Raw genomic sequence first — 24,069 nt, forward strand, 5'->3', positions numbered from 1 at the left:
AAGCACTGTGTGGATGAGGAGAAAGCTCTGCCAGGACCTTGGGCTTAAGTCCTCTTAAGGGAAGCAGCACAGGGGAAAGGGTAGCCCTAAATTGATTTTCAAATTGGAACCGCTCACAACCCCGCCCAACCCCCACCACAACCCCTACAACAACCCCTACCCCACCCCCACCTCTCCTGGCTGTGAAGGCTATCCACCTAAGCAGAGGCCACCAAGCCTCCTCTGATCACGGTTGTCCACCCACCAGTGTCATCTTGCATCCAGCAAGTTTGTGCCCTGGGACCTCAGGACCTCCCTGAAGCTCCTTAGGAGGTGTGTACAATGGGTTCCTGAATCGCAGGAACTCACCTGTCTGCAAGGGATGATTCTCTGTGACCCAGACTCAGCTCCCTTAGGCTTGCTGCTGCTTCTGATTCCTCTTGAAAACTCTATTCTTCAACCTCAGAGTCAAACCGGATATTTACTTGTGGGGATGGGAAACTGAAATTGAAACTGCATAGGCCTCTGCTGACTTTCTGAGAAGCTTTTGCACCATTTCCAGGAAAGAAAACGGAATCTGCAAAACAAGAGGAAAATCCAATCCCCTGCCAGATGGTGAGGCAAAAACTCACTGATTCTCTTACTACTGACTTTCACTGAGAAATGACAGAATGGTACAACAGGAATTTGCCAGCTCTTGCCACCGTGAGCCAATGGCTTATTCCAAGAGGTTGATGCAAACAAAACATTTTTAACTTAAACATTTGCAACCCGTGCATGATATTAAAACTGTACATATTAAGAAGGTAGTGGGATATTTCTGTGTTTTGTATACATCATGTGATGTATGGTTCAGATTAGGTTAACATAGCTACCTCTACAGTTACCACTTATTCTACTTCTTCTTCTTCTTCTTCTTCTTCTTCTTCTTCTTCTTCTTCTTCTTCTTCTTCTTCTTCTTCCTCCTCCTCCTCCTCCTCCTCCTCCTCCTCCTTCTCCTCCTCCTCCTTCCTCTCTCTCTCTCTCTCTCTCTCTCTCTCTCTCTCTCTCTCTGTCTCTCTGTCTCTCTCTCTCTCTCTGTCTCTCTCTTGTGGAAACAGAGTTTCTCTATGTATCCCTCGCTGTCCTGGACTCTGCAAATCAGGCTGAGGTCTGCCAGATCATTTTCCTTCTGCCTGGATGCTTGTCTATCTTTTAGCCCTTAGCACACACACTTCATCTGAATCCCTGTCTCCCTTTCAGTTGACTGCTCTCTTGACCTTTGCCGATGGTTTGAATTCCTATGGCATACACTGAATTGTATTATTGACTCTGCCAATTGTTGATAGTGTGCTTTACTCAGCCATTGTGTGGCCCTGGCTATTGTTAAATATTTATTGAGTAGCTGATAAGATATTTTAAAATCTCAGAAGTACATCTTATTATTATTATTTTGTTTTCCAGTGTCAAGAATGAAAAGGAGATGTTAAGTAATATGAGAAATAGGGGCAGTATTTTGAAAGAGAAAACCATCAGGAGAAAACCAAAAGTTATTGAGGACAATACAGAAGTAGGTTCTAAATATAAGCAAAACCTGACCTAAGCATCTCTCTCTGCACACTTCCTTTGCATTAACCTCAGAACTTGAGGTTTGTTTTTTCTTAACTTCTTCTCAGCAGATATATCATATTGTCCAAACCCTATAATCCATCTCTGAGATATTTACCCTATGTTCAGATATGCATTTCTTCACAGATAGATAAGTGAATGAGTAAATGAAGTCGATCCCCTCTCTAGGTGCCTTCAGTTATCTGTGCTGGTAAATAATATATTAGTTTTATAATATTAAAATGACACGTAATATAGGGCTACAGAATAAAGATTATTGTAGGAAGAAGTTAAAAGGGGAACTTGATGGTTTTACTGAAAGGCTACATCTAAGATTTTTCTGGATTGTTTAGTGCCTGGATGTCATTTGTTTGAAGTATGAGACAGCCCTCCAGTACTAAAATACGCTGCATGAAATAATCTAAGTCTCATTCCAGTTCACTGTCATTTTGTATTTACAGCAACTTCCAATGCAATTGTTGGCATTGTGTCTAGGCTCTGCCCCACAGTTACCTGGCAACAGCCATGTATGTCTGACTCACTATGAAGGTGGCTGTTTGTCTCCCCTGTAGCTGCCAGCAGCCACATGTAAACCGGGTTACCTGTTGAGAGAATTTTGAGGTTACAGGGACAGGGAGACGACAAGAGATTTGAGTCAAGGCGGGGATTCCGGTCAAGACTGGTTTTAATAATTTTAAGACAGGTTAAATAGTCTTTTGGGGGATCGACCAACCCCCCACAAGTCTGTGGCTTCAGAGGCGGTCCTGTGAATTCTCTGGCTCCAGGTCTCAGCGGGTCGTCTGCCTTCGGGCTGGCGACTCAGGTAAACACCGGCTTGGGGGCGGTGTCAATAGCCGAGGTGCGGAGCCTATTGTTCACAGAACAAAGGCCGGAGGTAGCTATCGGAAGAGTTGGGTGACTTGCCAGCCAGCTTAGTTGCGGGGGGGGGGGGGGGGAGGAGACAATTCCCCCTTAATTATTAATTTTAAACAACTCAGTGGAAATAATTAAGTTCATCCAATGGATGACGGGCATTTATCAGTGAGTGAAAGCAGAGACCCTAGCCCCCTTAAGCGTTACGGACATCTTTTTCGGGGGGGGGGGGGTTAGACCGCCTTTTTTTTTCCAGGACAGTCTTTCGATGTCAAACCCCCATGCAGCTGGGTATGCTTCTCAGGGAAACTCAGAGCCAGGAATTTTTTTCCCTTTCCCTTGCAGTGCCTCGCCTCGCACCTCAACTGATGCCCATGTTTGTTGTAATAACAAACACGCATGATTCCGAGTACCATGCAGCCTCATCTCCGAGGAATTCCACTGGCAGAGTAAATTCTCTGCGGCTAAGCGCTGGCTGGCAGTAAAGGCTACCCATCCTCAACCTAGGGCCATCGCTGAAGGAATTTCATCTTCTGAGTGTTATTTGCTTGAAATATAAAAGGAGATTAAGAGAACACCTGTCTGGTTAGTCTTGGGAGCTCAAACCGGTTTTTGTTTAATTGAAATTCAGTGGCCTCAGGCAAGAGGCCTGGCTTGCAACTTAATTTGCAAGAACACAAAGGAACTATACCTCCCCAAGTAACTGGGAGGTGGCTTGAAAACAGCCTTTGAATTAATTATACTTACCAACAGTTTTGGGGGTGGAATCCACTTGTCTTACCAATCTCTCTGGCAACCAACGCGCTCCGTCTTCTTCCTGGGAAAAAATGCAAACCGCACCTCTTCCCCAAATTAAAACGGGGTCTGGGCCTTTCCATGAATTATTTAAAGGATCCCGCCACTTAACCATGGCGTAGGAATTGGAAGTAGCTGGATGCCAGTGTCTGTCTGCAGAGGACTGACCTTTAGCATCCGTTTGGAGAAAATTTAAAACGAATAAAACAAAGGCAAGATGTGATTTTGGAGACCGAGGAGGATATAAATTTCCCTTCTTAGTTTTAATAAGCCAATTTTTAAGTGTGCGATGGGCACGCTCCACGATTCCTTGTCCCATTGGATTATAAGGAATTCCAGTTTTAAGTTTTATATTAAATTCCTTACAGAATGAGATAAAGTTCTTACCAGTGTAGGCTGGTCCATTGTCTGTCTTAATGACCTTAGGTACCCCCATGGTATTAAAGGCTTGTAAACAATGATCAATTACATTTCTAGAGGCTTCTCCCATATGCAGGGAAGCAAAAATAAGTCCTGAGCACGTATCAATGCAAACATGTATAAATTTTAATTTCCCAAATTCTGCATAGTGAGTTACATCCATTTGCCAAATTTGATTGGGCACAAGGCCACGTGGGTTAACCCCTAAATGGGGCACTGGTGCTAAGGTGAGACATTTAGGGCATTGCTTTACGATCATTCTAGCTTGCTCTTTTGTGATCTTATGGCGGAGTCTCAACGTATGACTCGAAAGATGAAATTTATCATGATCACGTTTTGCCAATTCTATGGGTGTGAGTGCCAAGGCTTGACCAATTAGCGCCTTGTCAATGCACTCATTACCCTGAGCCAGAGGTCCAGGGAGACCCGAGTGAGATCTGATGTGTCCTATATAAAAAGGATTTTTTCTAGCAAGAATGATACCTTGCAATTGTGAAAACAAGGATCCAGCTGGCGTATTAAAATTAAACGTGCCACAGGTTTCTAATTGCGGTATAGAAAATGCAACATAAGCACTGTCAGTAAAGAGATTAAACGTACTATTTACAGTTTGAAAAACACACAGCACTGCTGTAAGCTCTGATAACTGAGCGGATAACCCAGGCGTTTCTACGACCACCTGCTGATTGTTAACATGATATCCGGCTTTTCCTTTTGACGAACCATCTGTGAAAACTAGGAGTGCATTCTGCAACGGCCGTAGAGATGTCATTTTAGGAAATACAACCTCATGCATATTTAAAAACTTTATTAACTTGTCTTGAGGATAATGATTGTCTATACACCCTTTAAAACCAATCTGCGCTAGCAGCCAATCTGTGCTATGCTGTTTTAGCCATTCATCCTGATTTACACTGTAAGGTTGTATAATAAAGTCCGGCTCCTTACCAAAATAAGTCAGCGCCTGCTTTCTACCAAGCATAATTACTTGGGCCACTGCCTCAAAATATGGCAAAATATTACGCCTAGAAGACATCCTCAAATGAATCCACATCAGAGGAGCCTTTTGCCATAATAAACCTGTAGGCGAATGAGTAGTATTAAAAATTAGCAGATGCAGAGGTAAGGAATAATCTATATAGGTAACAAATTGGTTTTCAATAGCTTTCTCCACTGTCTGTAAAGCCAAAAGTCCTTCTGAAGTTAATACCCTAGGAGATGTCGGATCAGCATCCCCTTTAAGAATATCAAATAAAGGTTGCAATTCTCCTGTTGTGAGTTTTAAATACGGCCGAAGCCAATTAATGTCACCCAATAACTTCTGAAAATCATTTAAAGTTTTCAAATTGTCCCTGCGGATAATTATCTTCTGGGAAAAAAATTAACTGGTCTGTAAGTTTAAAACCCAGATAATTATATGGCTCCTGGATCTGAACCTTTTCTGGAGCTATCTGCAGCCCTTTAGCGACCAAGGCTTGCTGCAAATCTCTAAAACATAAAAGCAAGGTCTGAGGATTTTTTCCTGCAATTAGAAAATCATCTGTGAAATGGATAAAGTAAATATCTGGCCATTTCTGTCTCACAGGTTGAATGGCCTGTGCTACGAATTTCTGGCATAAGGCCGGGCTGTTAGCCATACCCTGGGGAAGCACTGTCCACTCATACCTGTGCATAGGCTCTGTAAAGTTAATAGAAGGAACACTGAAAGCGAACCTTTTGCAATCTTCAGGGTGCAAAGGAATGGTAAAGAAACAATCTTTTAAATCTATGACTATTTTATGAAACCCTTTTGGGATAGCCACGGGGGATGGAAGACCAGCTTGTAAGGTTCCCATGGGCAACATTGTTTCATTTACCTTTCTTAAATCCTGGAACAATCTCCATTTGCCGGACTTCTTTTTAATTACGAATATTGGCGTGTTCCATGGAGATAATGACTCTATTAAATGTCCCGCCTCTAACTGTTCCTGCACCAGCAGAGAGGCGGCCTCCAATTTCTCCTTAGATAAAGGCCACTGATCAACCCACACAGGATTGTCACTAAGCCATTGAATTTTATCGGCGTGGGGTGCAGGCAAGATAGTGGCCATTACCGAAAATGCCCCAGACTTCTAGAGTTAGGGTTTGCCTGGGGGTTTTTAAACTTTCTAGTGCCTTGTCCTTCATTTCCAAGCCCCTGAGCAGGTACGGATTCCTCCGGCACTGTCTTTTGCTTAGAGGCGATTTCATTAGGATTACACAAAATTAAATTCATCTGAGATAGAAGGTCTCTACCCCAGAGGGTAGTCGGCAAGTTCTGCATCACAAAAGGCCGAATTTGTCCTGAATTTCCCTCTGCATCTTTCCAAGTTAAAAGTCTCGCGCTCTGTTTGGGGTTGTTTGCGTAACCGATACCCTGCAGATGCGTTAGGGTCTCTGTCAATGGCCAGTTACACGGCCAGTCCTGTCCCTTAATAATTGTAACATCAGCTCCCGTATCTATTAATCCTTCAAAACTCTTTCCTTCAATAGTCAATTTAAGGTTAGGTCTTTTATTTGTAATAGACTGAACCCAAAACACTCCAGAGGAGCCAAAGCCCTCCTCCCCTCTTTTATCTTTAATGAATTTGGAAGGCAGTGGATGTAAAGGAACCAAAACTAGCTGAGCAATTCTTTGATTAGCCGGTATAGTTATGACACCATGAGGGGAAGCAGCCATAATTTTAATTTCTCCCTCATAGTCATTGTCTATGACTCCTGGATAAATCTGCAGTCCCTTTACAGTAGAACTGCTTCATCCTAACAGCAATCCCCAAGTGCCTTCGGGTAATGGTCCGAAGACTCCCGTGGGTAAAACCTGAACACCCATCTCTGGCGCTAGTACGGCCTGGCACATGCAACAGAGGTCCAGTCCTGCACTTCCTGGTGTAGCTCTGGCGAGGTCAAAGATGGATTTCCTTGGCTCGGCAGCAGCTGTGCCCCACAGACTGTCTGTCTTAGATGCAACGGGGCCTGGGGCTGGCCCCTCACCCCGTTTCCCGACACGGGTCTACCTTGGAAATTATTTTTTGACCTGCATCCCTTTACCCAATGATTTCCTTTTCTACACTTATGGCATGTTCCTGGTGGACCACCTGATTGCCCGTTTATACTAGGCTTATTATCAGGACAATCACTTTTAAAATGACCCAGACTACCACATTTAAAACACCTTCTATTCCCTCGTCTCTGTGAAAGAATCTCCTGGATCGTGGTTCCCTGCAGCGCTGCCGCCATAGCTAAACCCTGATTATAGGAGGGACCGATTTCAGAACAAAGACGGATGTAACCAGCTAGGTCCGTCTTTCCCCTCTGGGGTCTAATGGCCTCCCGGCAGGCCGCATTAGCATTCTCATAGGCTAGTTGAGTAACCAGCGGATTCTCTGCCTGAGAATTTCCAAAAATTCTATTAGCCGTTTTTAGCAATCGGTCTACGAAATCTTGAAAGAGTTCGTCGGGAGCCTGTTTCACAGCTGTTAGATTTCCACTAAGATCTCCCTTAGCTGGTAACAGATTCCATGCACGGCGGGCGGCCACCGCAATCTGCGCATACACTGCGATGGGAAACCCAATCTGGTTATTATTTCCTTCATATAGGCCTTCCCCCAGTAACATCTCCGCACTCCATTCTGGATGGCCTGCTTGAGTGTTAGTGGCGGCGGTTCTTTTGCTAGCCTCACGCCATTCAGAACTCCAAAGCAAGAAATCTCCCCCCGACAACATGGCTTTGCACAGCGTTTTCCAATCCTGTGGAGTTAGATTCGACTCTAACACAGTATCCAATAACGCCTGTGTAAAGGGAGCTGTCGGGCCATACTGGGCTACGGCTAGCTTTAATTCTTTTATCACCTTAAATTCCAAGGTCTGATATTGTCTAATCACATTGTCCTGGTCTTCTATCTCAAGGACTGGAAAAGCTAAGATTTCTGACGTATCCTGCCCCTCCCCGCGGGCCTGGTTTATAACTCTTTCTAATGGCGACTGGCGGGTCTCCGAGTTATTATTCTCTCTAGTATTAGAGACCCTTTTTAGCTCCTGTAATTCATTAGTCAATTTCTGAAATTTAATTTCAAACTCTAACTTTTATAATTGCATGTCCTTCTGGATCTCGGCCTCTGCCATCAAAGTCACAGGCGGAGCAGATGGCGCTACGGGGGGCCAATTTTCTCCATGAACTTCGGTCGCTCCTTTCTCGGGATGAGCTATTTTTTTTCTAACAATATGCTCATCAGAACTGTCTCTGTGTTTACGAGACTTAGGTTGTGGAGAATCTTCTATTACAGGGATCCTCTCTACAAGGCCTTTTACTTGAAAATCCTCACTTTCTTGAATAACACCTAATTCTTCCAAGCCTCCTTCATCTATGATGTCTTTAATCAGAGTCCAGAGGCAGAGAGTGATATTGTCTGCCTTGGCTGCCTTTAGCGAGTTACCAATTCTCAGCCAAGTTCTCTCATTTAACGTTCGTTTTTCTTGGAACCAAGGACAACAGGAATATATCTGGTCCAAGAAATCCTCCAATCTTTCTTCTTCAAACCCTATCCCTTTCGCCTGAAGCAACTCTTGAATGTTGCATGCGCAATTTTCGCGCGAACTTTCTTGTCCCATTTTCCCTATCTATTCAACCCAAGCAGCCACTGTGCCGGGCCAACACAGTTTGCTTGAAAAACCGTATCCCTTCTGCACTCACAACGATAGACACAATTTTTCACTAGCGCTAGTTTTGACCTCTATGTTGCTTATCGTGCGGATACCATTCCTTTTCACCTTTCTTGCGAAGCTTCGCTGGATAGGGTTACCTCAGGAAATTCTCCCGTACCAGGTTTTCCCACGTTCAGGCGCCAATTATGTAGCTGCCAGCAGCCACATGTAAACCGGGTTACCTGTTGAGAGAATTTTGAGGTTACAGGGACAGGGGAGACGACAAGAGATATGAGTCAAGGCGGGGATTCCGGTCAAGACTGGTTTTAATAATTTTAAGACAGGTTAAATAGTCTTTTGGGGGATCGACCAACCCCCCACAAGTCTGTGGCTTCAGAGGCAGTCCTGTGAATTCTCTGGCTCCAGGTCTCAGCGGATCGTCTGCCTTCTGGCTGGCGACTCAGGTAAACACCGGCTTGGGGGCGGTGTCAATAGCCGAGGTGCGGAGCCTATTGTTCACAGAACAAAGGCCGGAGGTAGCTATCGGAAGAGTTGGGTGACTTGCCAGCCAGCTTAGTTGCGGGGGGCGGGGGGGAGGAGGAGACACTCCCCCTCACTCTCTTACTCTCTTCTCCTCTTGCCTTTGCACCCTTATCCTGTTTCCCCTCTCTCCCCATTCCCCTCACCTCTCTCTCTCCACATATTCAAGGCTAGCCTCTACTCCTCTCTCTCTCTCTCTGTCTCTCTCACTGTCTCCCTGTCTCTCAGTCTCTGTCTCTCTGTCTCCCCCCACCCCACCCCCACCACCCACCCCCACCACCTCACCCCCCATATCTACTCCCTCAACCTGCCTCCCCATACCTAAACTCTATTCTAAATAAACTCTATTCTATACTATACCATCCTGTGGCTGGTACCTCAGGCAGAAGGGATGCTTCAGCAGGGGCCTGAAGAGGCCCCCTCTTGCCCAACATGATACCACACCTCCACCAAACTTACCCCTGGCTTCTCTTTTCTCTTCTTTTCTCTTCTTTTCTTTCTTTCTTTTAAACAAAACACAACACAAATGAGCTATGTGTATTAGTGAAGACCAGTCAAACCATGCAAAAAAAAAAAAAAAAGCATGACCCTGTAAACCTTAGAGATTATGATGTTGAACATACTATGCACATTTTCATTTCACTATTAATTGTATTAACTTGATTTGCTCTACTGTTGAGTCATAAATGTCCTTGATGATTTAAAATCCCAGCCACTGGAGTGTTTCAGATAATAACAACACACAGGAACTGATCCCCAGTCCCCAGTATCCTGGACCTTGATCACTCCCAAAACTTGATGGCAATGAAAATTGATGGGGATTAGAAGACCCTGTCTTCTGAGCATTTCTCTGCCCAGGTCTTGCTCCTATGCCTCCGTTCAGCTTCAAGAGCTTCCCTAGATTGTCCTCTTCACTGATGAACCATTTGTCTGTTACCAGCTATGCAATGAAGTCCTGATTAGCTCAAACAAGATCCGGAAAGAAACATGCAGACTCATCTGAATCCTGAATTAACCCCCTACAACCTCCCACATTTTCCATCAATGGTAGTTTGTCCTTTGTTAGCTCTGGTTCAGTTACATAGATGGGTCAAAGAAATATGCCCTCTTGAGGAGGTTTAGCCCCCATAGACTCATGTGTTTGAATATGCTTGGCCCACAGAGAGTGACACCATTAGGTGTGGTCTTGTTGGGATAGGTGTGGCCTTGTTGGATAAAGTATCTCCCTGTAGGGTGAACTTTCAGTCTCCTATACTCAGGCTCTGCCCAATATGGAAGGAGAGCTTTCTCCTAGTTGCCTGTTGATGAGAGTCTCCTTCTGCTGCCTTTGGATGAAGATGTAGAACACTCAGTTCCTTCTGAAGTACCACATCTGCCTGGATGCTGCCATGTTTCCCACCCTGATGATAATGGACTGAACCTCTGAAACTGTAAGTCAGCCCCATTAAATGATTTCTTTTATAAGACTTGCCCTGGTCATGGTGTCTCTTCACAGCCATGAAACCCTAAGACAACTACATTATATTTTACACAAATTTTGCCACAAATTTAAGCCTACATTTGTGGCATTGTTACAAGCTATTTCCTATCCAATGACATTGAGGCAGTGAGATGCCAGAGATTGGATAGGAAAGAATAGGGGGAGAAGGGTTGGGAGGTGAGAGAGGGAATTGAACAAGCAGGAGAGAAAGAGACACACATATCCAGATGAAATCAGACATAAAATTACCTAAAGGTTAAAAATTGGGATAAACCTCTTTTTTTAAAGAAAAATTGGGATTCTTTATTTCAAGACACATATTACAGACATCTTATAAGATACCTTTCCTGTATTATAAAAATTGTCAAGATATAGAAGATCCAGAAAGACTACAGGAGCAAATGAGATTCAAGAATATTACTAAATTCAGTGTGTTGCTGGTTCAGAAAGGTACTGATGTGGCATGTTCATTAAATTGGAATATGATCTGTAAATTTTTCTTTTGTTTTCTTTTTTATTGAATATAATCTTCACTTACATTTCAAATGCTAAAACCTTTCCCAGTTTCCCCAAAAACCCTCAAAACCTTCTCCCACCACCACCCTCCAAGTATATGCCCCTCCACAAGACCCACTCCCACCGCTACCCACAACCCTTGATTTCCATTCATTGGAACATCTATTGAGCCTTCACAGGAACAAGGACCTATCCTCCCACTGATGCCCAACAAGGCATTCCTCCGCCACATTTTTGGCTGGAACCATGTGTACCCCTTGGTTGATGGTTTAGTCCCTGGGAGTCCTGGGGCATCTGGGTGACCAACCTAATTGTTCTTCTCATGGGGCTACAAACTCCAGCTCCTACAGTCTGCCCTCCAACTCCACCATTGGGGACCCCACCCTCAGTCCAATGGTTGGCTGCTAGCATCTGCTTCTCTATGTGTAAGGCTCTGTCAGCCCCCCTCCAGAGACAACCATTACAGGCTCCTTTGGGTACACACTTCTTGTCGTCCATAATAGTATCAGGGTTTGGTTACTGTTTATAGGATAAATCCCTAGGTCTTTGGGTGGCCTTTCCTTCAGTCTCTGCTCCACACTTTGTCTCTATTATTGCTCCTGTGAGTATTTTGATTCCTTTCTCAGAGGAACCCAAGTACCCCCCACTTTAGTCCACCTTCTTCTTGAACTTCCTGTGGTCTGTGAATTGTAACTTGTTTATTTTGAGCTTTTGGGCTAACATCCACTTATCAGCGAGTGTATACCATGTGTGTTCTTTTGTGATTGGGTTACCTCGATCAGGATGACACTTTCTAGTTCTATCCATTTGCCTAAGGATTTCATAAATTGATTGTTTTTAATAGCTGAATAGTACTCCATTGTGTATATATACCACAGTTTCTGTATCCATTCCTCTGTTGAAGAACATCTGGGTTCTTTCCAGCTTCTGGCTATTATAAATAAGGCTGCTATGAACATAGTGGAGCATGTGTCCTTATTCCATGTTGGAGCATCTTCTGGGTATATGCCCAGAAGTGCTATAACTGGGTCCTCAGGTAGTACTATGTCTAATGTTCTGAGGAATGGCCAAACTGATTTTCAGAGTGGTTTTACCAGCTCGCAGTCCCACCAACAATGGAGAAGTATTCCTCTCCAGCATCTGCTGTCACCTGAGTTTTTTATCTTAGCCATTCTGACTGGTGTGAGGTGGAATCTCAGGGTTGTTTTGATTTGCATTTCCCTGATAGTTAAGGATGCTGAACATTCTTTAGTTGCTTCAGGGCCATTCAAGATTCCTTCGTTGAAAATTCCATGTTTTTCTCTGTACCCCATTTTTAATAGGGTTTTTTGACTCTCTGAAGTCTAACTTTTTGAGCACTTTGTATACATTGGATATTAGCCCTCTATCAGATGTAGGATTGGTAAGGATCTTTTCCCATTTCGTTGGTTGCCTTTTTGTCCTCTTGACCATGTCTGTTGCCTTACAGGAGCTTTGCAATTTTATGACGTCCCATTTGTCGATTCTTGTTCTAGGAGCATAAGCCATTGGTGTTCTATTCAGGAAATTATCACCTGTGCCCATGTGTTCAAGGTTCTTCCCCACTCTCTCCTCTCTAAGCTTCAGTGTGACTGGTTTCATGTGTAGGTCCTTGATCTATTGGACTTGAACTTTGTACAAGGAGATAAGAATGAGTCAATTTGCATTTTTCTGCATGCTGACTTCCAGTTGATCCAGTACCACCTGTTAAAAATGCTGTCTTTTGTCCACTGGAGTGGAAAAGGAGTGGAAAGGAGTCTTTAGCTCCTTTGTTAAATATCAAGTGACCGTAGGTGTGCGGGCTCACTTCTGAGTCTTCAATTCTATTCCATTGATCTTCCTACCTGTTTCCATACCAATACCAGAAAGTTTTTATAACTATTGCTCTGTAGTAGAGCTTGAGGTCAGGGATGGTGATTCCCCCCAGGAGATCTTTTGTTGTGGAGAATATTTTTTGCTATCCTGGGTTTTTTGTTATTCCAGATGAATTTGAGAATTGCTCTTTCTAGATCTATAAAGAATTGATTTGGAATTTTGATGGGGATTGCATTGAATCTGTAGATTGCTTTTGGCAAGATGACCATTTTTACTATATTAATCCTGCCAAGCCATGAGCATGGGAGATCTTTCCATCTTCTAAGGTCTTATTGATTTTCTTCTTTAGAGGCTTGAAGTTCTTGTATACAGGTCTTTCACTTGCTTGGTTAGAGTCACACCAAGGTATGGAATATTATTTGTGACTACCATGAAGGTTGTCATTTCCCTAATTTCTTTCTCAGCTTGTTTATCCTTTGAGTATAGGAAGGCTACTGCTTTGTTTGAGTTAATTTTATATCCACCAATTTGCTGAAGTTGTTTATCAGTTTAGGAGTTCTCTGTGGAAGTTTGGGGGTTGCTTAAGTATATGATCATATCATCTGCAAATAGTGATATTTTGACTTCTTCCTTTCCATTTTGTATACCTTTGACCTCCTTTTGTTGTCTAATTTTCTGGCTAGGACTTCAAGTACTATATTGAATAGATAGGAAGAAAGTGAACAGCCTTGTCTGGTCCCAGATTTTAATGGGATTACTTCAAATTTCTCTCCATTTAGTTTGATATTGGTTTGCAGTATATCGCTTTCACTATGTTTAGTTATGGGTCATGGATTCCCGATCTCTCCAAGACTTTTATCATGAAGGGATGCTGAATTTTGTCAAAAGCCTTTTCAGCAACTAATGAAATGAACATGTGTTTTTTTTTCCCCTTGAGTTTGTTTATGTAGTGGATTACATTGATGGATTTCTGTATATTGAACCATCCCTGCATCGCTGGGATGAAGCCTACTTGATCATGGTGATCATTTTGATGCATTCTTGGATCCAGATGACCAGAATTTTGTTGAGTATTTTGGATCGGTGTTCATAAGATTGGCCTGAAGTTCTCTTTTCTTGTTTGGTCTTTGTTTGTTTTAGGTATAAGTGTTATTGTGGCTTTATAGAATGAGTTATGTAGTGTTCCTTGAGTTTCTATTTCATGGAATAGTTTGAAGAGTTTCAGTATGAACTCTTCTTTGAAGATCTAATAGAATTCCCCACTAAACCCATGTGATCCTGAGCTTTTTTTTTTTAATGGGAGACTATTAACAACTGCTTCTATTTTCTCAGGACTTATGGTACTATTTAGATGGTTTCTCTGATCCTGTTTTAATGTTGGCACCTGGTATATATCTAGAAAGTCTCCCGTTTCATCTAGATTTTCTAATTTTGTTGAGTATAAGCTCTTGTAGGAGGATCTGATGGTTTTTTTTTAATTTCCACATTTTCTATTGTTATGTCTCCCTTATCATTTCTGATTTTATTAATTTGGGTAGTACCTCTATGTTCTCTGGATAGTCTTGCCCAGCGTTTATCTATCTTGTTGATTTTCTCAAAGAACCAGCTGCTGGTTTTGTTGATTCTTTGTAGCATTCTTTTTGTTCCTGTTTGATTGATTTTGACCCTGAATTTGATTATTTCCTGATGTCTACTCCTCTTGGATGTATGTGCTTCCTTTTGTTCTAGAGGTTTCAGGTGCACTGTCAACTTGCTAGTGTAAACTCTCTGCAGTTTCTTTTTGGAGGCACTTAGAGCTAGGAGTTTTCCTTTTAGCACTGCTTTCATTGTGTCCCATGAGTTTTGGTATGATGTGTCTTCATTATCATTAAATTCTAAAAAGTTTTTAATTTCTTTATTTCTTCCTTGATCAAGCTATCATTGAGAAAAGCATTGTTCAAAGTCTACCTGTATGTGTGTTTTCCATTGTTTTTGTTTGAACTTAAGACCAGCCTTAGGGGTTGGGGATCTGATAAGGTGAATGGAATAATTTCAACATTTCTGTATCTGTTGAGGCCTGTTTTTATGACCTATTATATGGTCATTTTTGGAGAAGGTACCGTGAGGTGCTGAGAAGAAAGTATATTCTTTTGCTTTAGGATGGAATGTTCTATAAACATCTGTTAGATCCATTTGCTCCATAACTTCAGTTAGTTTCACTGTGTCTCTGTCCTTTGATGAGTATAAAGTGTCCATCTGTGTCTTTTTTGACAACTTTTGGTTGAAAGTCAATTTTATCCCATATAAGAATGGCCACTCCAGCTTGTTCCTTGGAACCATTTATTGGAAAATTGCTTTCCAACCTTTGGCTTTGAAGTAGTGACTGCCTTTGTCACTGAGGTGGGTTTCTTGTATGCAGTAAAATGTTGGGTCCAGTTTACGTATCCAGTCTGTTAGTCCATGTCTTTTTAGTGGAGAATTAAGGCCATTTATGTTAAGAGATATTAAGGAAAAGTGATTGTTGCTTACTGTTATCTTCTTTGTTAAAGTCGAAATTCTGTTTGTGTGGCTATCTTCTTTTGGATTTGTTGAAAGAAGGTTACTTTATTGCTTTTTGTAGGGTGTGGTTTCCCACCTTGTGTTGGTATTTTCCACCATTATCCTTTGTAGAGCTGGATTTGTGGAAAGATATTGTATAAATTTGCTTTTGTCATGGAATGTCTTGTTTTCTCTGTCTATGGTAATTGAGAGTTTTGCTGGGTATAGTTGTCTGGACTGACATTTATGTTCTCTTAGGGTCTGTATGGCATCTGCCCAGGATCTTATAGCTTTCATACTCTCTGATGAGAAGTCTGGTGTAATTCTGATAGGTATGCCTTTATATGTTACTTGAACTTTTCCTCTTACTACTTTTAATATTTTTTGTTTAGTGCACTTGGTGTTTTGATTATTTTGTGACAGGAGGAATGTCTGTTCTGGTCCAGCCTGTTTGGAGTTCTGTAGCCTTCTGGTATGTTCATGGGCATCTCATTCTTTAGGTTAGGGAAGTTGTCTTCTATAATTTTGTTGAAGATGTTTACTGGCCTTTAAGATGTAAATTCTCATTCTCTTCTGTACCTATAATTCTTAGATATGGTCTTCTCATTGTGTCCTGGATTTCCTGGATGTTTTGTGTTACAAACTTTTTGCATTTTGCATTTTCTTTAACTGTTGAGTCAGTATTTTCTATGGACTCTTCAGCATCCAAGATTCTTTCTTCTATCTCTTATATTCTGTTGTTGGTGCTTGCATCTATGACTCCTGAATTCTTTCCAGAGTTTTCTATCTCCAGAGATGTCTCACTTTGCGATTTCTTTATTGTTTCTACTTCCATTTTTAGATCCTAGATAGTTTTGTTTAGTTCCTTCATTTGTTTGTTTGTGTTTTCCTGAAATTTTTTAAGGGATGTTTTTGTTTCCTCTTTAAGGACTTCTACCTGTTGGCCCATGTTCTCCTGTGTTTCTTTAAGGGGGTTTTATATTTCCTCTTTAAGGGCTTCTGCCTGTTGACCCATGTTCTCCCATAATTCCCTATGGGATTTTTGTGTTTCCTCTTTAAGGGCTTCTACCTGTTCTCCTGCATTTCTTTAAGGGATTTTGTGTTTCCTCTTTAAGGGCTTCTACCTGTTGACCCATATTCTCCCATATTTCTTTAAGGGATTTTAGTGTTTCCTCTTTAAGGGCTTCTACCTGTTGACCCATGTTCTCCTGTATTTCTTTAAGAGATTTTTGTGTTTCCTCTTTAAGGGCTTCTACCTGTTGATCCATATTCTCCTGCATTTCTTTAAGGGATTTTTGTGTTTCCTCTTTAAGGACTTATACCTGTTGACCCATGTTCTCTTGTATTTCTTTAAGGGAGTTATTTATATCCTTCTTGTCCTCTATCAGCATTAGGAAATGTGATTTTAAATCCAGCTCTTGTTTTTCTGATGTGATAGAGTATCCAGGATTTGCTGGTGTGGAAGAACTGGGTTCTGATGGTGTCATGTTGCCTTGGTTTCTGTTGGTAGTCATCTTGCGTTTTCCTTTGGCCATAAAGTTATCTCTGGTGTTGGCTGGTCTTGCTGTATCTGACTGTGGCTTCTCTGTCCTGAAAGACTGTGTATCTGTACTCCTGGGATTCCTGTTCTCTCAAACGCCCTGCATTTGGTTGGTTCTCCAGGAAGTATCAGGAGATGAGGTCTTCTCTGTGGCACACCTGGCAAGGGTCAAATGCCCTGTGTGCTGCTGGTTCTCAAATGCTCTGCGTGCTGCTGGTTCTCTAGAAAGTATAAGGAAATGGGGCCTTCCCTAAGGCAGAACTGGCAGGGTGTCTACCACAGTAGAAGGGACTGAGCAGGCTGTGATGGAGGAGGAGGTAGAAGGAACAGAAGGGGAGTCATATTCTGGGGTGAGGGCTAGGTTTTTGTGGTTGCTGGGTAGTGAGTCCCAGCCAGTGGCTCTGAGCCTCCAGAGGTGGTGGTGGGGGCAGGACATTCTTACCAAGTGCCCTGCATGCTGCTGGTTCTCTAGAAAGTATCAGCAGATGGGCCTTCCCTGTGTCAGAACTGGCAGGTGGTCTAACACAGCAGAAGGAACCAGGCAAATGGCAAAGGACGGGGTAGAAGGAACAGTGGGGTAAAACTTCTACTACACTTAATTGGTTTTCTTATAACTGTATTGACATCTTGAATTTGTGTTTTAAATATTCATAAATCTAATTGGCAAATTAATTGAGTGTTAAGAGTCTGTTCTACGAGGTAATTTGTGGAACCACGGTTCTGGGAAGTATAAGAGCTGATGGCTCCTGGGTAGAGTGGGCACAGTGGTAGCAAGATAAACTCAGTCATCTGCCTTACAGAGATGTCAGCCAGAAGAACCGCTAAGTGACACTGTACTAGGCCAGTAGCCAAAGGAGACCTGAGGGCCTGGAATGAGCTCTGCAGGCTGCAGGATTGTTGTCTTGTAGCAATAGCAGGTGTGGAAAATTATTTTTAAATAATTACCACTACATGGCATTAGGTTTTGTCTACCATCGCCTTCTCGCAGGACAACTAGTTTACAATAAAGAAGAAAGTCTCAGCTGCTGTTACTCAACATTCAATAAAACATGGTGGTTTGGACCCTGGAAGAGTTCTGCAGCTGCTTCAGGTACTGGAGGTTGATGGCTTTGCAGCTATTCCAGGGCCTGGGAGTTCATGGTGATATGGTCTTGTAGACAACTTCTGATCAAAAAGCACAAGTGTGAAAATGCATGAGTCATTATTAAAGTCAGCCTAGAAGGCACATGAGGGAAAAGGGAGGGGGAGAACACTCTTCCTCTACACTTATTAGGTATTTGAGCTGGGCTTTATGTACTTCAATAGTAGACAAACCACAAAAGTTTGAAGACAAACAAAAACTTCAAATCTAGTTCTGAACAGTAGTACCAATCCATTGTGAACCTCAGTTTCTCAATTATGTATGTACAGGAGAAAATGACATTTGTCAGTGTAGGTGAAATGTGTAGGACCATCCATTAAAACATAATAGGTACAGAATTAGAAACTGCTTCTATATCAAAATTGTATTTACTGTGGTTATATTGAGGTCATACATGCTACCCAAATAAATTTAGCAAGCAATCAGTAGCCAATTATAAATAGCCAGACACATTATGTATTATACAGATAAGTATTTTCACAGGTCAAGAATATGACTATTTTCAGGGACAGACACACAAACAAACATAAATATAATCTTCAATGGCAGGAAGTATATGATTATGGAAAGTAAAATGAGTAATTTAGATAAGTCAAAGAGTGCTAAGAAATTTAAGACTCAGAAAGTCAGTAGACAGATATAATTTGAGGGTAAGATTCAAAGCTATCATTGCTGGGAAGAACAAAGCTTTGTTTCCTTGCTTGGAATCCAATGATGTACAAAATATATAATTACACACACACACAAACACACACACACACACACACACACACACATGCACACATGCATACGCACACTCACACTACTGAGTCCATTTAACATTGTTCATATACAAATCTATACATGTGCCCATTTCACGTTGGACTACTCATGAGGGAACTTTTCCCTAAAGAAACCAGTTCTCCCTCAAAGCCCACGTTGACTTCCTATAGCTGTAAGGCTGCATTCTCCTGGAATCTCCACTGTCCAATTTAGCATTGCATCCGATGTTGCCAGGATACCAGTTTTCTTCAGGTAAACATATGGTTGAGATTTCTTGGGTACATTTTACCTGTTCTGGCGAGGCCACAGTCTGGCAGTAGGAGTTCTGTCCTCCTTGTCCTGAAATCTTTCTGCCCTTCATCAAATTTCTTTTCTTAGCCTTAGGTATAGGTGTTGTATTACATAGGTCTATTTCTAGTTCTAAGGAAAGGAATGTATGAGTTTACCAAGTTAAAAGGCATGAGATTTTCTATGTTTGTTTGCTGGCTTTGGGTTCTGTTCTTACTGCAAAAGAGGGCTGAGATAATGAAACCTAAGAGAGTATAACCCTGAAGTGAACTAGAATGACATACATCCTAGAATATCATGTTGATGTGTGCATAAGTCAGACATTTTTTTAAAGTACAAGAAAAAGAGATAAGAGCAAACCTGATAGTTTTCTTCATGGATAGTTAGTACAAAGGAATTGGATGTTTTGTAGCATTGTGAAGTCTATGGAACATATTAAGTATGACTATATACAGAAACATACAAAGTACACATTTTGGCAGCTAAACCATCTGTAAAATGAGTTTATATTTTTACTAAGTCTGACAGAAAATGCCAAGAAGCATCTGAGATTAAAGGAAGCAGCCTAAAATAAACAATCTCAGGCTCTATCTTTGCAGAGGGCCTAGGGCTTGGTCTCTCACTCCGTAGGTCCACTTTATGAAGAAAATAATGGATTCCCTACCTATGCTCTTTGCTTCAGCCCTTAGTGAATGTCCAAAAAGCAATGTGTCCTAGGACTCAGGGTATGCAGGGACCAAATGCAGAGGCTGAAGGCCGGGCATTAGCAGACAGCATCTGACCACACGCCATTATTTGGCCTCCCGAGCTGCTTCTCCTGCTTTTACCCAACAGCAAGTATGGAAGGCACAGTTTGTGTTCATTTCTTCTGTCTTTCCACTTCTACAATTTTTTTAAAAAATATTCATGTTATTTACATAATTTCTTCCTTTCATAAAAATAGGATAGAGAATATATAGGTAGATCGTAGATAATAGGTAGATAAATAAATGATAGATAAATTGATCAATAGGTAAATAGATAGATAGATAGATACATAGATAGATAGATAGATAGATAGATAGATAGATAGATAGATACATAGATAGGTAGATGATAGATAGATAGATAGATAGATAGATAGATAGATAGATAAATGATAGATAAATGATAGATGTGAGTTTGTAAAATCCCTAATGCTATTATCCAGAAGTAATCCCTATTATTTTCTTGAATGTTCTTGTACATTATGTCCCCCTGCTTATTCTGGGCTGTCTATCTGGACTGTAACATCATGAAGCTAATTTAACTTGATTTCTATTTTAACTGAAATAGTAACTACTCAAGCTACAAAATAAACATTTATTTAAAATAATAAAATAAATGTTAATCAACATTGCTATAAATGCTAAAAATGCTACATTTTATCTCAGTTTCCATTTTTTTCCTGCTTGGGTGCTTCTGTCCTATGGCATGTGAATTTCAGTGTCAGCAAGAATCATATGTAGTATATGAGATTGAGACATACAGGAGAATCAACTTAGTGAAATTTACATTTTTATTCCATATAATTGAACAACAGAATGAGACTAGCATAAACAGGCACTTCTCAATTCTCATTCCTCCCTCCCTTCCCCCCACCCCCCCCCCCCCCGTTGTCTTCGGGATAGATACAGGCAAGGGCTACTTTATTAGAACAAACTAAATTCTATTTCCCGCTGAACAACTATACTGAGCCAGTGCTTGCCAAATACATCTCAAAAGGGAAATGCACATTCCAAGCATAAATCTTTCAATCTTAATTGTTACCAACAATGTACAGCATGCAATTAGAAGAATTTTAAGACTCACAGAAAAACCAAGCACAGTGTTTTTTTTTAAATGTATTTTAAAGAAATAAAGCAAATAGACCCAGAAACAGAGATAGGCTTAGAATAGTGAGAAATCATTTAAAAACTTTAAATTTTAGATCATCAAAATGATTTAAAATTAGTATAATCACTGTGGTTAAGAATCTGTGAGAAAGTGAGCAATATACCTGGGCAGGTATAAACTTTAAGGAAGAAAAACAGAAACAGACAGAACCAAATAGTGATTTTGTGTATCAAAACCAAAGCTTTAGTGATAAAGCGACTTTATCATTGATCACCTGACAAAAGATTGAATGCAACAGAATCAGGAGGGACAAATCTCTCTCCATGGGTGAATAACATGATAGTTGACCTTGTGACAAGGTTGACTATAATGTGTTGGGTTCCAAAGAAAGAAAATGGAAAGGAAGAAGAACACACAGATGGGCAGCTGACTGTACTGAGGAGCCAGCCCACTGTCCTCAGACTAGGGGCCTCCAACCAGTTGAGAAATATGAATTGTTTCTGATTTCTCATTGATACCTTCTTCCTATGTCCACCATTAGAAGAGAAACTATGTGAGATGTAGATATTGGCCAAATTCTACTTGATTAACACCCCCTGAGTAACTTAAAATATCTTGAGACAAATATGGCAGGTAGACAGGGAGCACTGGAGCTTCTCAACTAATAGGTTAACCAATAGGTTGTCTGAAGTCCTTCAGTCTCTTGCTCCTTTGTGTCTTCAATGGAAAGCAATAAAAAAGGGAAGGCTCGAGTTTTGACATGTTAACTTATAAAACAGTCTTTAGATCTGGGGTAGGTCACTTGCCCGGTGTCTCTGTACTGTTGTATAAGTGCTCTGAATTGAGCTTCCTGCTCTGCCTTGATCCTTGCAGCCTCTTCCTAAGAAGCAATAAACAAACAGTAAAGCTTAACAACAACAACAACAACAACAAAACTAAGATCAAATTCTGTTCTTTCCTAAACCTCTGTGCCATACTTAAGTCAGTCTATTGTAAGGTAGATAACCCCTGAAAAGCTCTCTGCCATCAGTACATATTGCCTACCACATTCTATCATCCTATCTATTCTTCCTTTTTCTCTAGTTTCAGTCACAGCATATTTCACTCTCTGAACTGTTAGTATCTTTAGAATTTCATCCCAAAACAACCTTCTTCCTTAGAGGGAGAAATCTCCTTGGTAATGACATTCACTTCAGTTCTCACCCACACATGGAACAGTGGTGGATATTTTTCTACAAGCAGAGGCTGTATACAGAGCACAGAGGTGACAACAGTGCCACCCAGAGTGTCAAGTGCAGCACACCCCTCCCCCAGTCTGACCTAAAGAGGTGGCTTTGTCCCAATTTGATTGACAGCGAGTGATTGTCCATTCTGCCTTTCAGGAAAGCACTAGGATGTTAAAAATATATTAGAGTAGCTCCTAAGAAAGCTGCTACCTGTAGATGTACTTGCAAATCAGGAAATGGATAGGGACAGTTTTATAAGAGTCATAGAAAAACTTCCACAGTATCTCTGCAAAAGCAGCAATGCTGAAGATCCTATCTGCAAGCCAGTGTGATGCATACTTGATTGATTTTTGTGGGAAGTCACAGAATTCACCTGAGTGCCAAGGACTCAATAGTTTTGTTTCATGAGGATTAGATCAGTGAATGCATACAAAGGTCTGTGTACCTGATAAACCATACCTACTGCTCCCTAAGTGCAGAAGGACTAAAGAAACAAAGGTAAAGACCATGGAAAACAACAATGGGTAAGAGAAGACAGGAATGGAAACACAGACCATGAACCCCATGTAAAAAAAGCAAAACAATAACAACAACAAAACCCACCAAGATCAAGACACATGATTGTCCAGAGCAGAGGTAGCTAATTAATGTGATCAAGACATGCCTCCATTCTTACTCAATAATTGATTATGTGCATTCTGGGCCAAACATCACTCTAAATCCAAATAGTACAGCATTTATTAAGATAATCTCGTAAAACACATGTTGTTGCTACCTCTACCCTGCTCCTGCTGTGCCAGAAAACATTCATGAACCCCAAAAAGACCACCAAGGAGCTGATTCCAAGGCAATCACATAAGGGGCTGTTTATTCAAGGTCCAGCTTGGGCTCCCACCAACTCTGATCCAGCAGGAAGGTAGAGCTCTAAGCCTAGTTTTAGGCAAGTATTTAAAGAGGCAAGAAGGGAGTGTCTAGCTTAATACACATCTGATTGGGGGTGGGGACAGTATGGCCTTTAAAATAATTAGTTGGTGCTGGGAGCCAAACCATAAACTTAACTACTGCTTTTCTTCTCCCAATTGGTGGTTGTGTGAAGTGCCGGGGGAAGGTTTGTTACCTGGGGGAGTAGTTGGTGTAGATTTGTTGGAAAATGACCTGGAAACTGGTGCTAGATGCAGGTTTTGTTGCAGGTGGGGTAGCCTGGAAACTGGTGCTAGGTGACAGTTTGTTAGTTAACTTGAGTTCAGCCTTAAGTCCCATTTTCTAAGATGGAGTCTGAACCCAAAAGATTTGGTCTCTCACACCAAAGTATAGGGGGCTGGGACAACTTGCATAAACGTATGTTTGGTAAAAGGTGGTCCCTGGGGCTGACACCCCACAGTCTGGCTCCAGTGTCCCTGCCCTGAGCTATCACATGAGCCTGTTTCTCCCCATGAGCCATCAGACAACGGAAGGGAGATGAGAACTGAGAAACATCTGAGAGGAAATAGTTCACAAGTACCTGGGCCTTCTGCTCCTGGATCCTCCGCTGCTCTTTCTGTAACTTTGCCCTCTCAGCCTCTATCTGCCTCAGTTGCTCTTGATGCCTTCTCTGCTGCTCTGCTCTCCTTTGCTCTTCCTGGATGTGAAGAGCCTCCAACCTCCGTGTTTCAGCCAGGGCAGCCTCTGCTCTTGCTTGTTCCTCTGAGGAGAAAGGAACAGGACAAGTCTCTAGGACTCAGTGCTCTCTGCTTGCTAATGCAGGCCCTGCTAGTGTCAGCCTTCCTGTACATCACGCACTGCCTCCATGTCCCGCTCACCTTTCCTCTGCCTCTCCTTGGCCGTGAGAGCATGGTCTGTTTGTAGAATTGTGTTGCTCACTGGTTCTTTAGCATTCAAGTATTTCTGCAGCACTTCCTCAGCCTGGAAACCCCAAAACATGCTGTTAGAATCAGGAAATGCTAATTTGCATCCTGGTCAATATCTCTATTTCTTCTCTCACTATCTCTCCTTCCTGGGGGATATTCAGTCAGTGCATGATGGGACTGTCTGTCAATCCTCATGCAAGGGAATGATGCTG

At 41.8% G+C, this 24,069-nt stretch overlaps 2 protein-coding genes across 12 annotated transcripts in view; both read right to left on the reverse strand.

The window, feature by feature from the left end:
• LOC127682627 (guanylate-binding protein 5-like) overlaps positions 1 to 24,069 on the reverse strand; it is a 122,876-nt gene that overhangs the window by 86,542 nt on the left and 12,265 nt on the right. For 2 of the 4 annotated variants that reach the window (XM_052179124.1, XM_052179121.1), the window contains exon 1: positions 349 to 366. The exons of the other annotated variants lie outside the window; for them this stretch is intronic. The gene's annotated coding sequence lies outside the window, so the exon portion shown is untranslated. Of the gene's footprint in view, positions 1 to 348; positions 367 to 24,069 lie in introns of those variants that run through there. 4 annotated transcript variants of the gene reach the window in all.
• Positions 1 to 24,069, reverse strand: part of LOC127682625 (guanylate-binding protein 5-like) — an 81,288-nt gene that overhangs the window by 21,526 nt on the left and 35,693 nt on the right. Inside the window, exons 9-10 of one of the 8 annotated variants that reach the window (XM_052179118.1) lie at positions 23,810 to 23,912; positions 23,512 to 23,693 (exon numbers count right to left, since the gene is read on the reverse strand). The exons of 6 other annotated variants lie outside the window; for them this stretch is intronic. In XM_052179118.1, the coding sequence (XP_052035078.1) occupies positions 23,512 to 23,693; positions 23,810 to 23,912 (285 nt within the window). The remainder of the gene's footprint in view (positions 1 to 23,511; positions 23,694 to 23,809; positions 23,913 to 24,069) is intronic. One more of the 8 variants, XM_052179117.1, reaches the window with a different exon arrangement.

The sequence above is a fragment of the Apodemus sylvaticus genome, chromosome 4, assembly GCF_947179515.1.
Source record: "Apodemus sylvaticus chromosome 4, mApoSyl1.1, whole genome shotgun sequence".
Lineage (NCBI taxonomy): Eukaryota > Metazoa > Chordata > Mammalia > Rodentia > Muridae > Apodemus > Apodemus sylvaticus.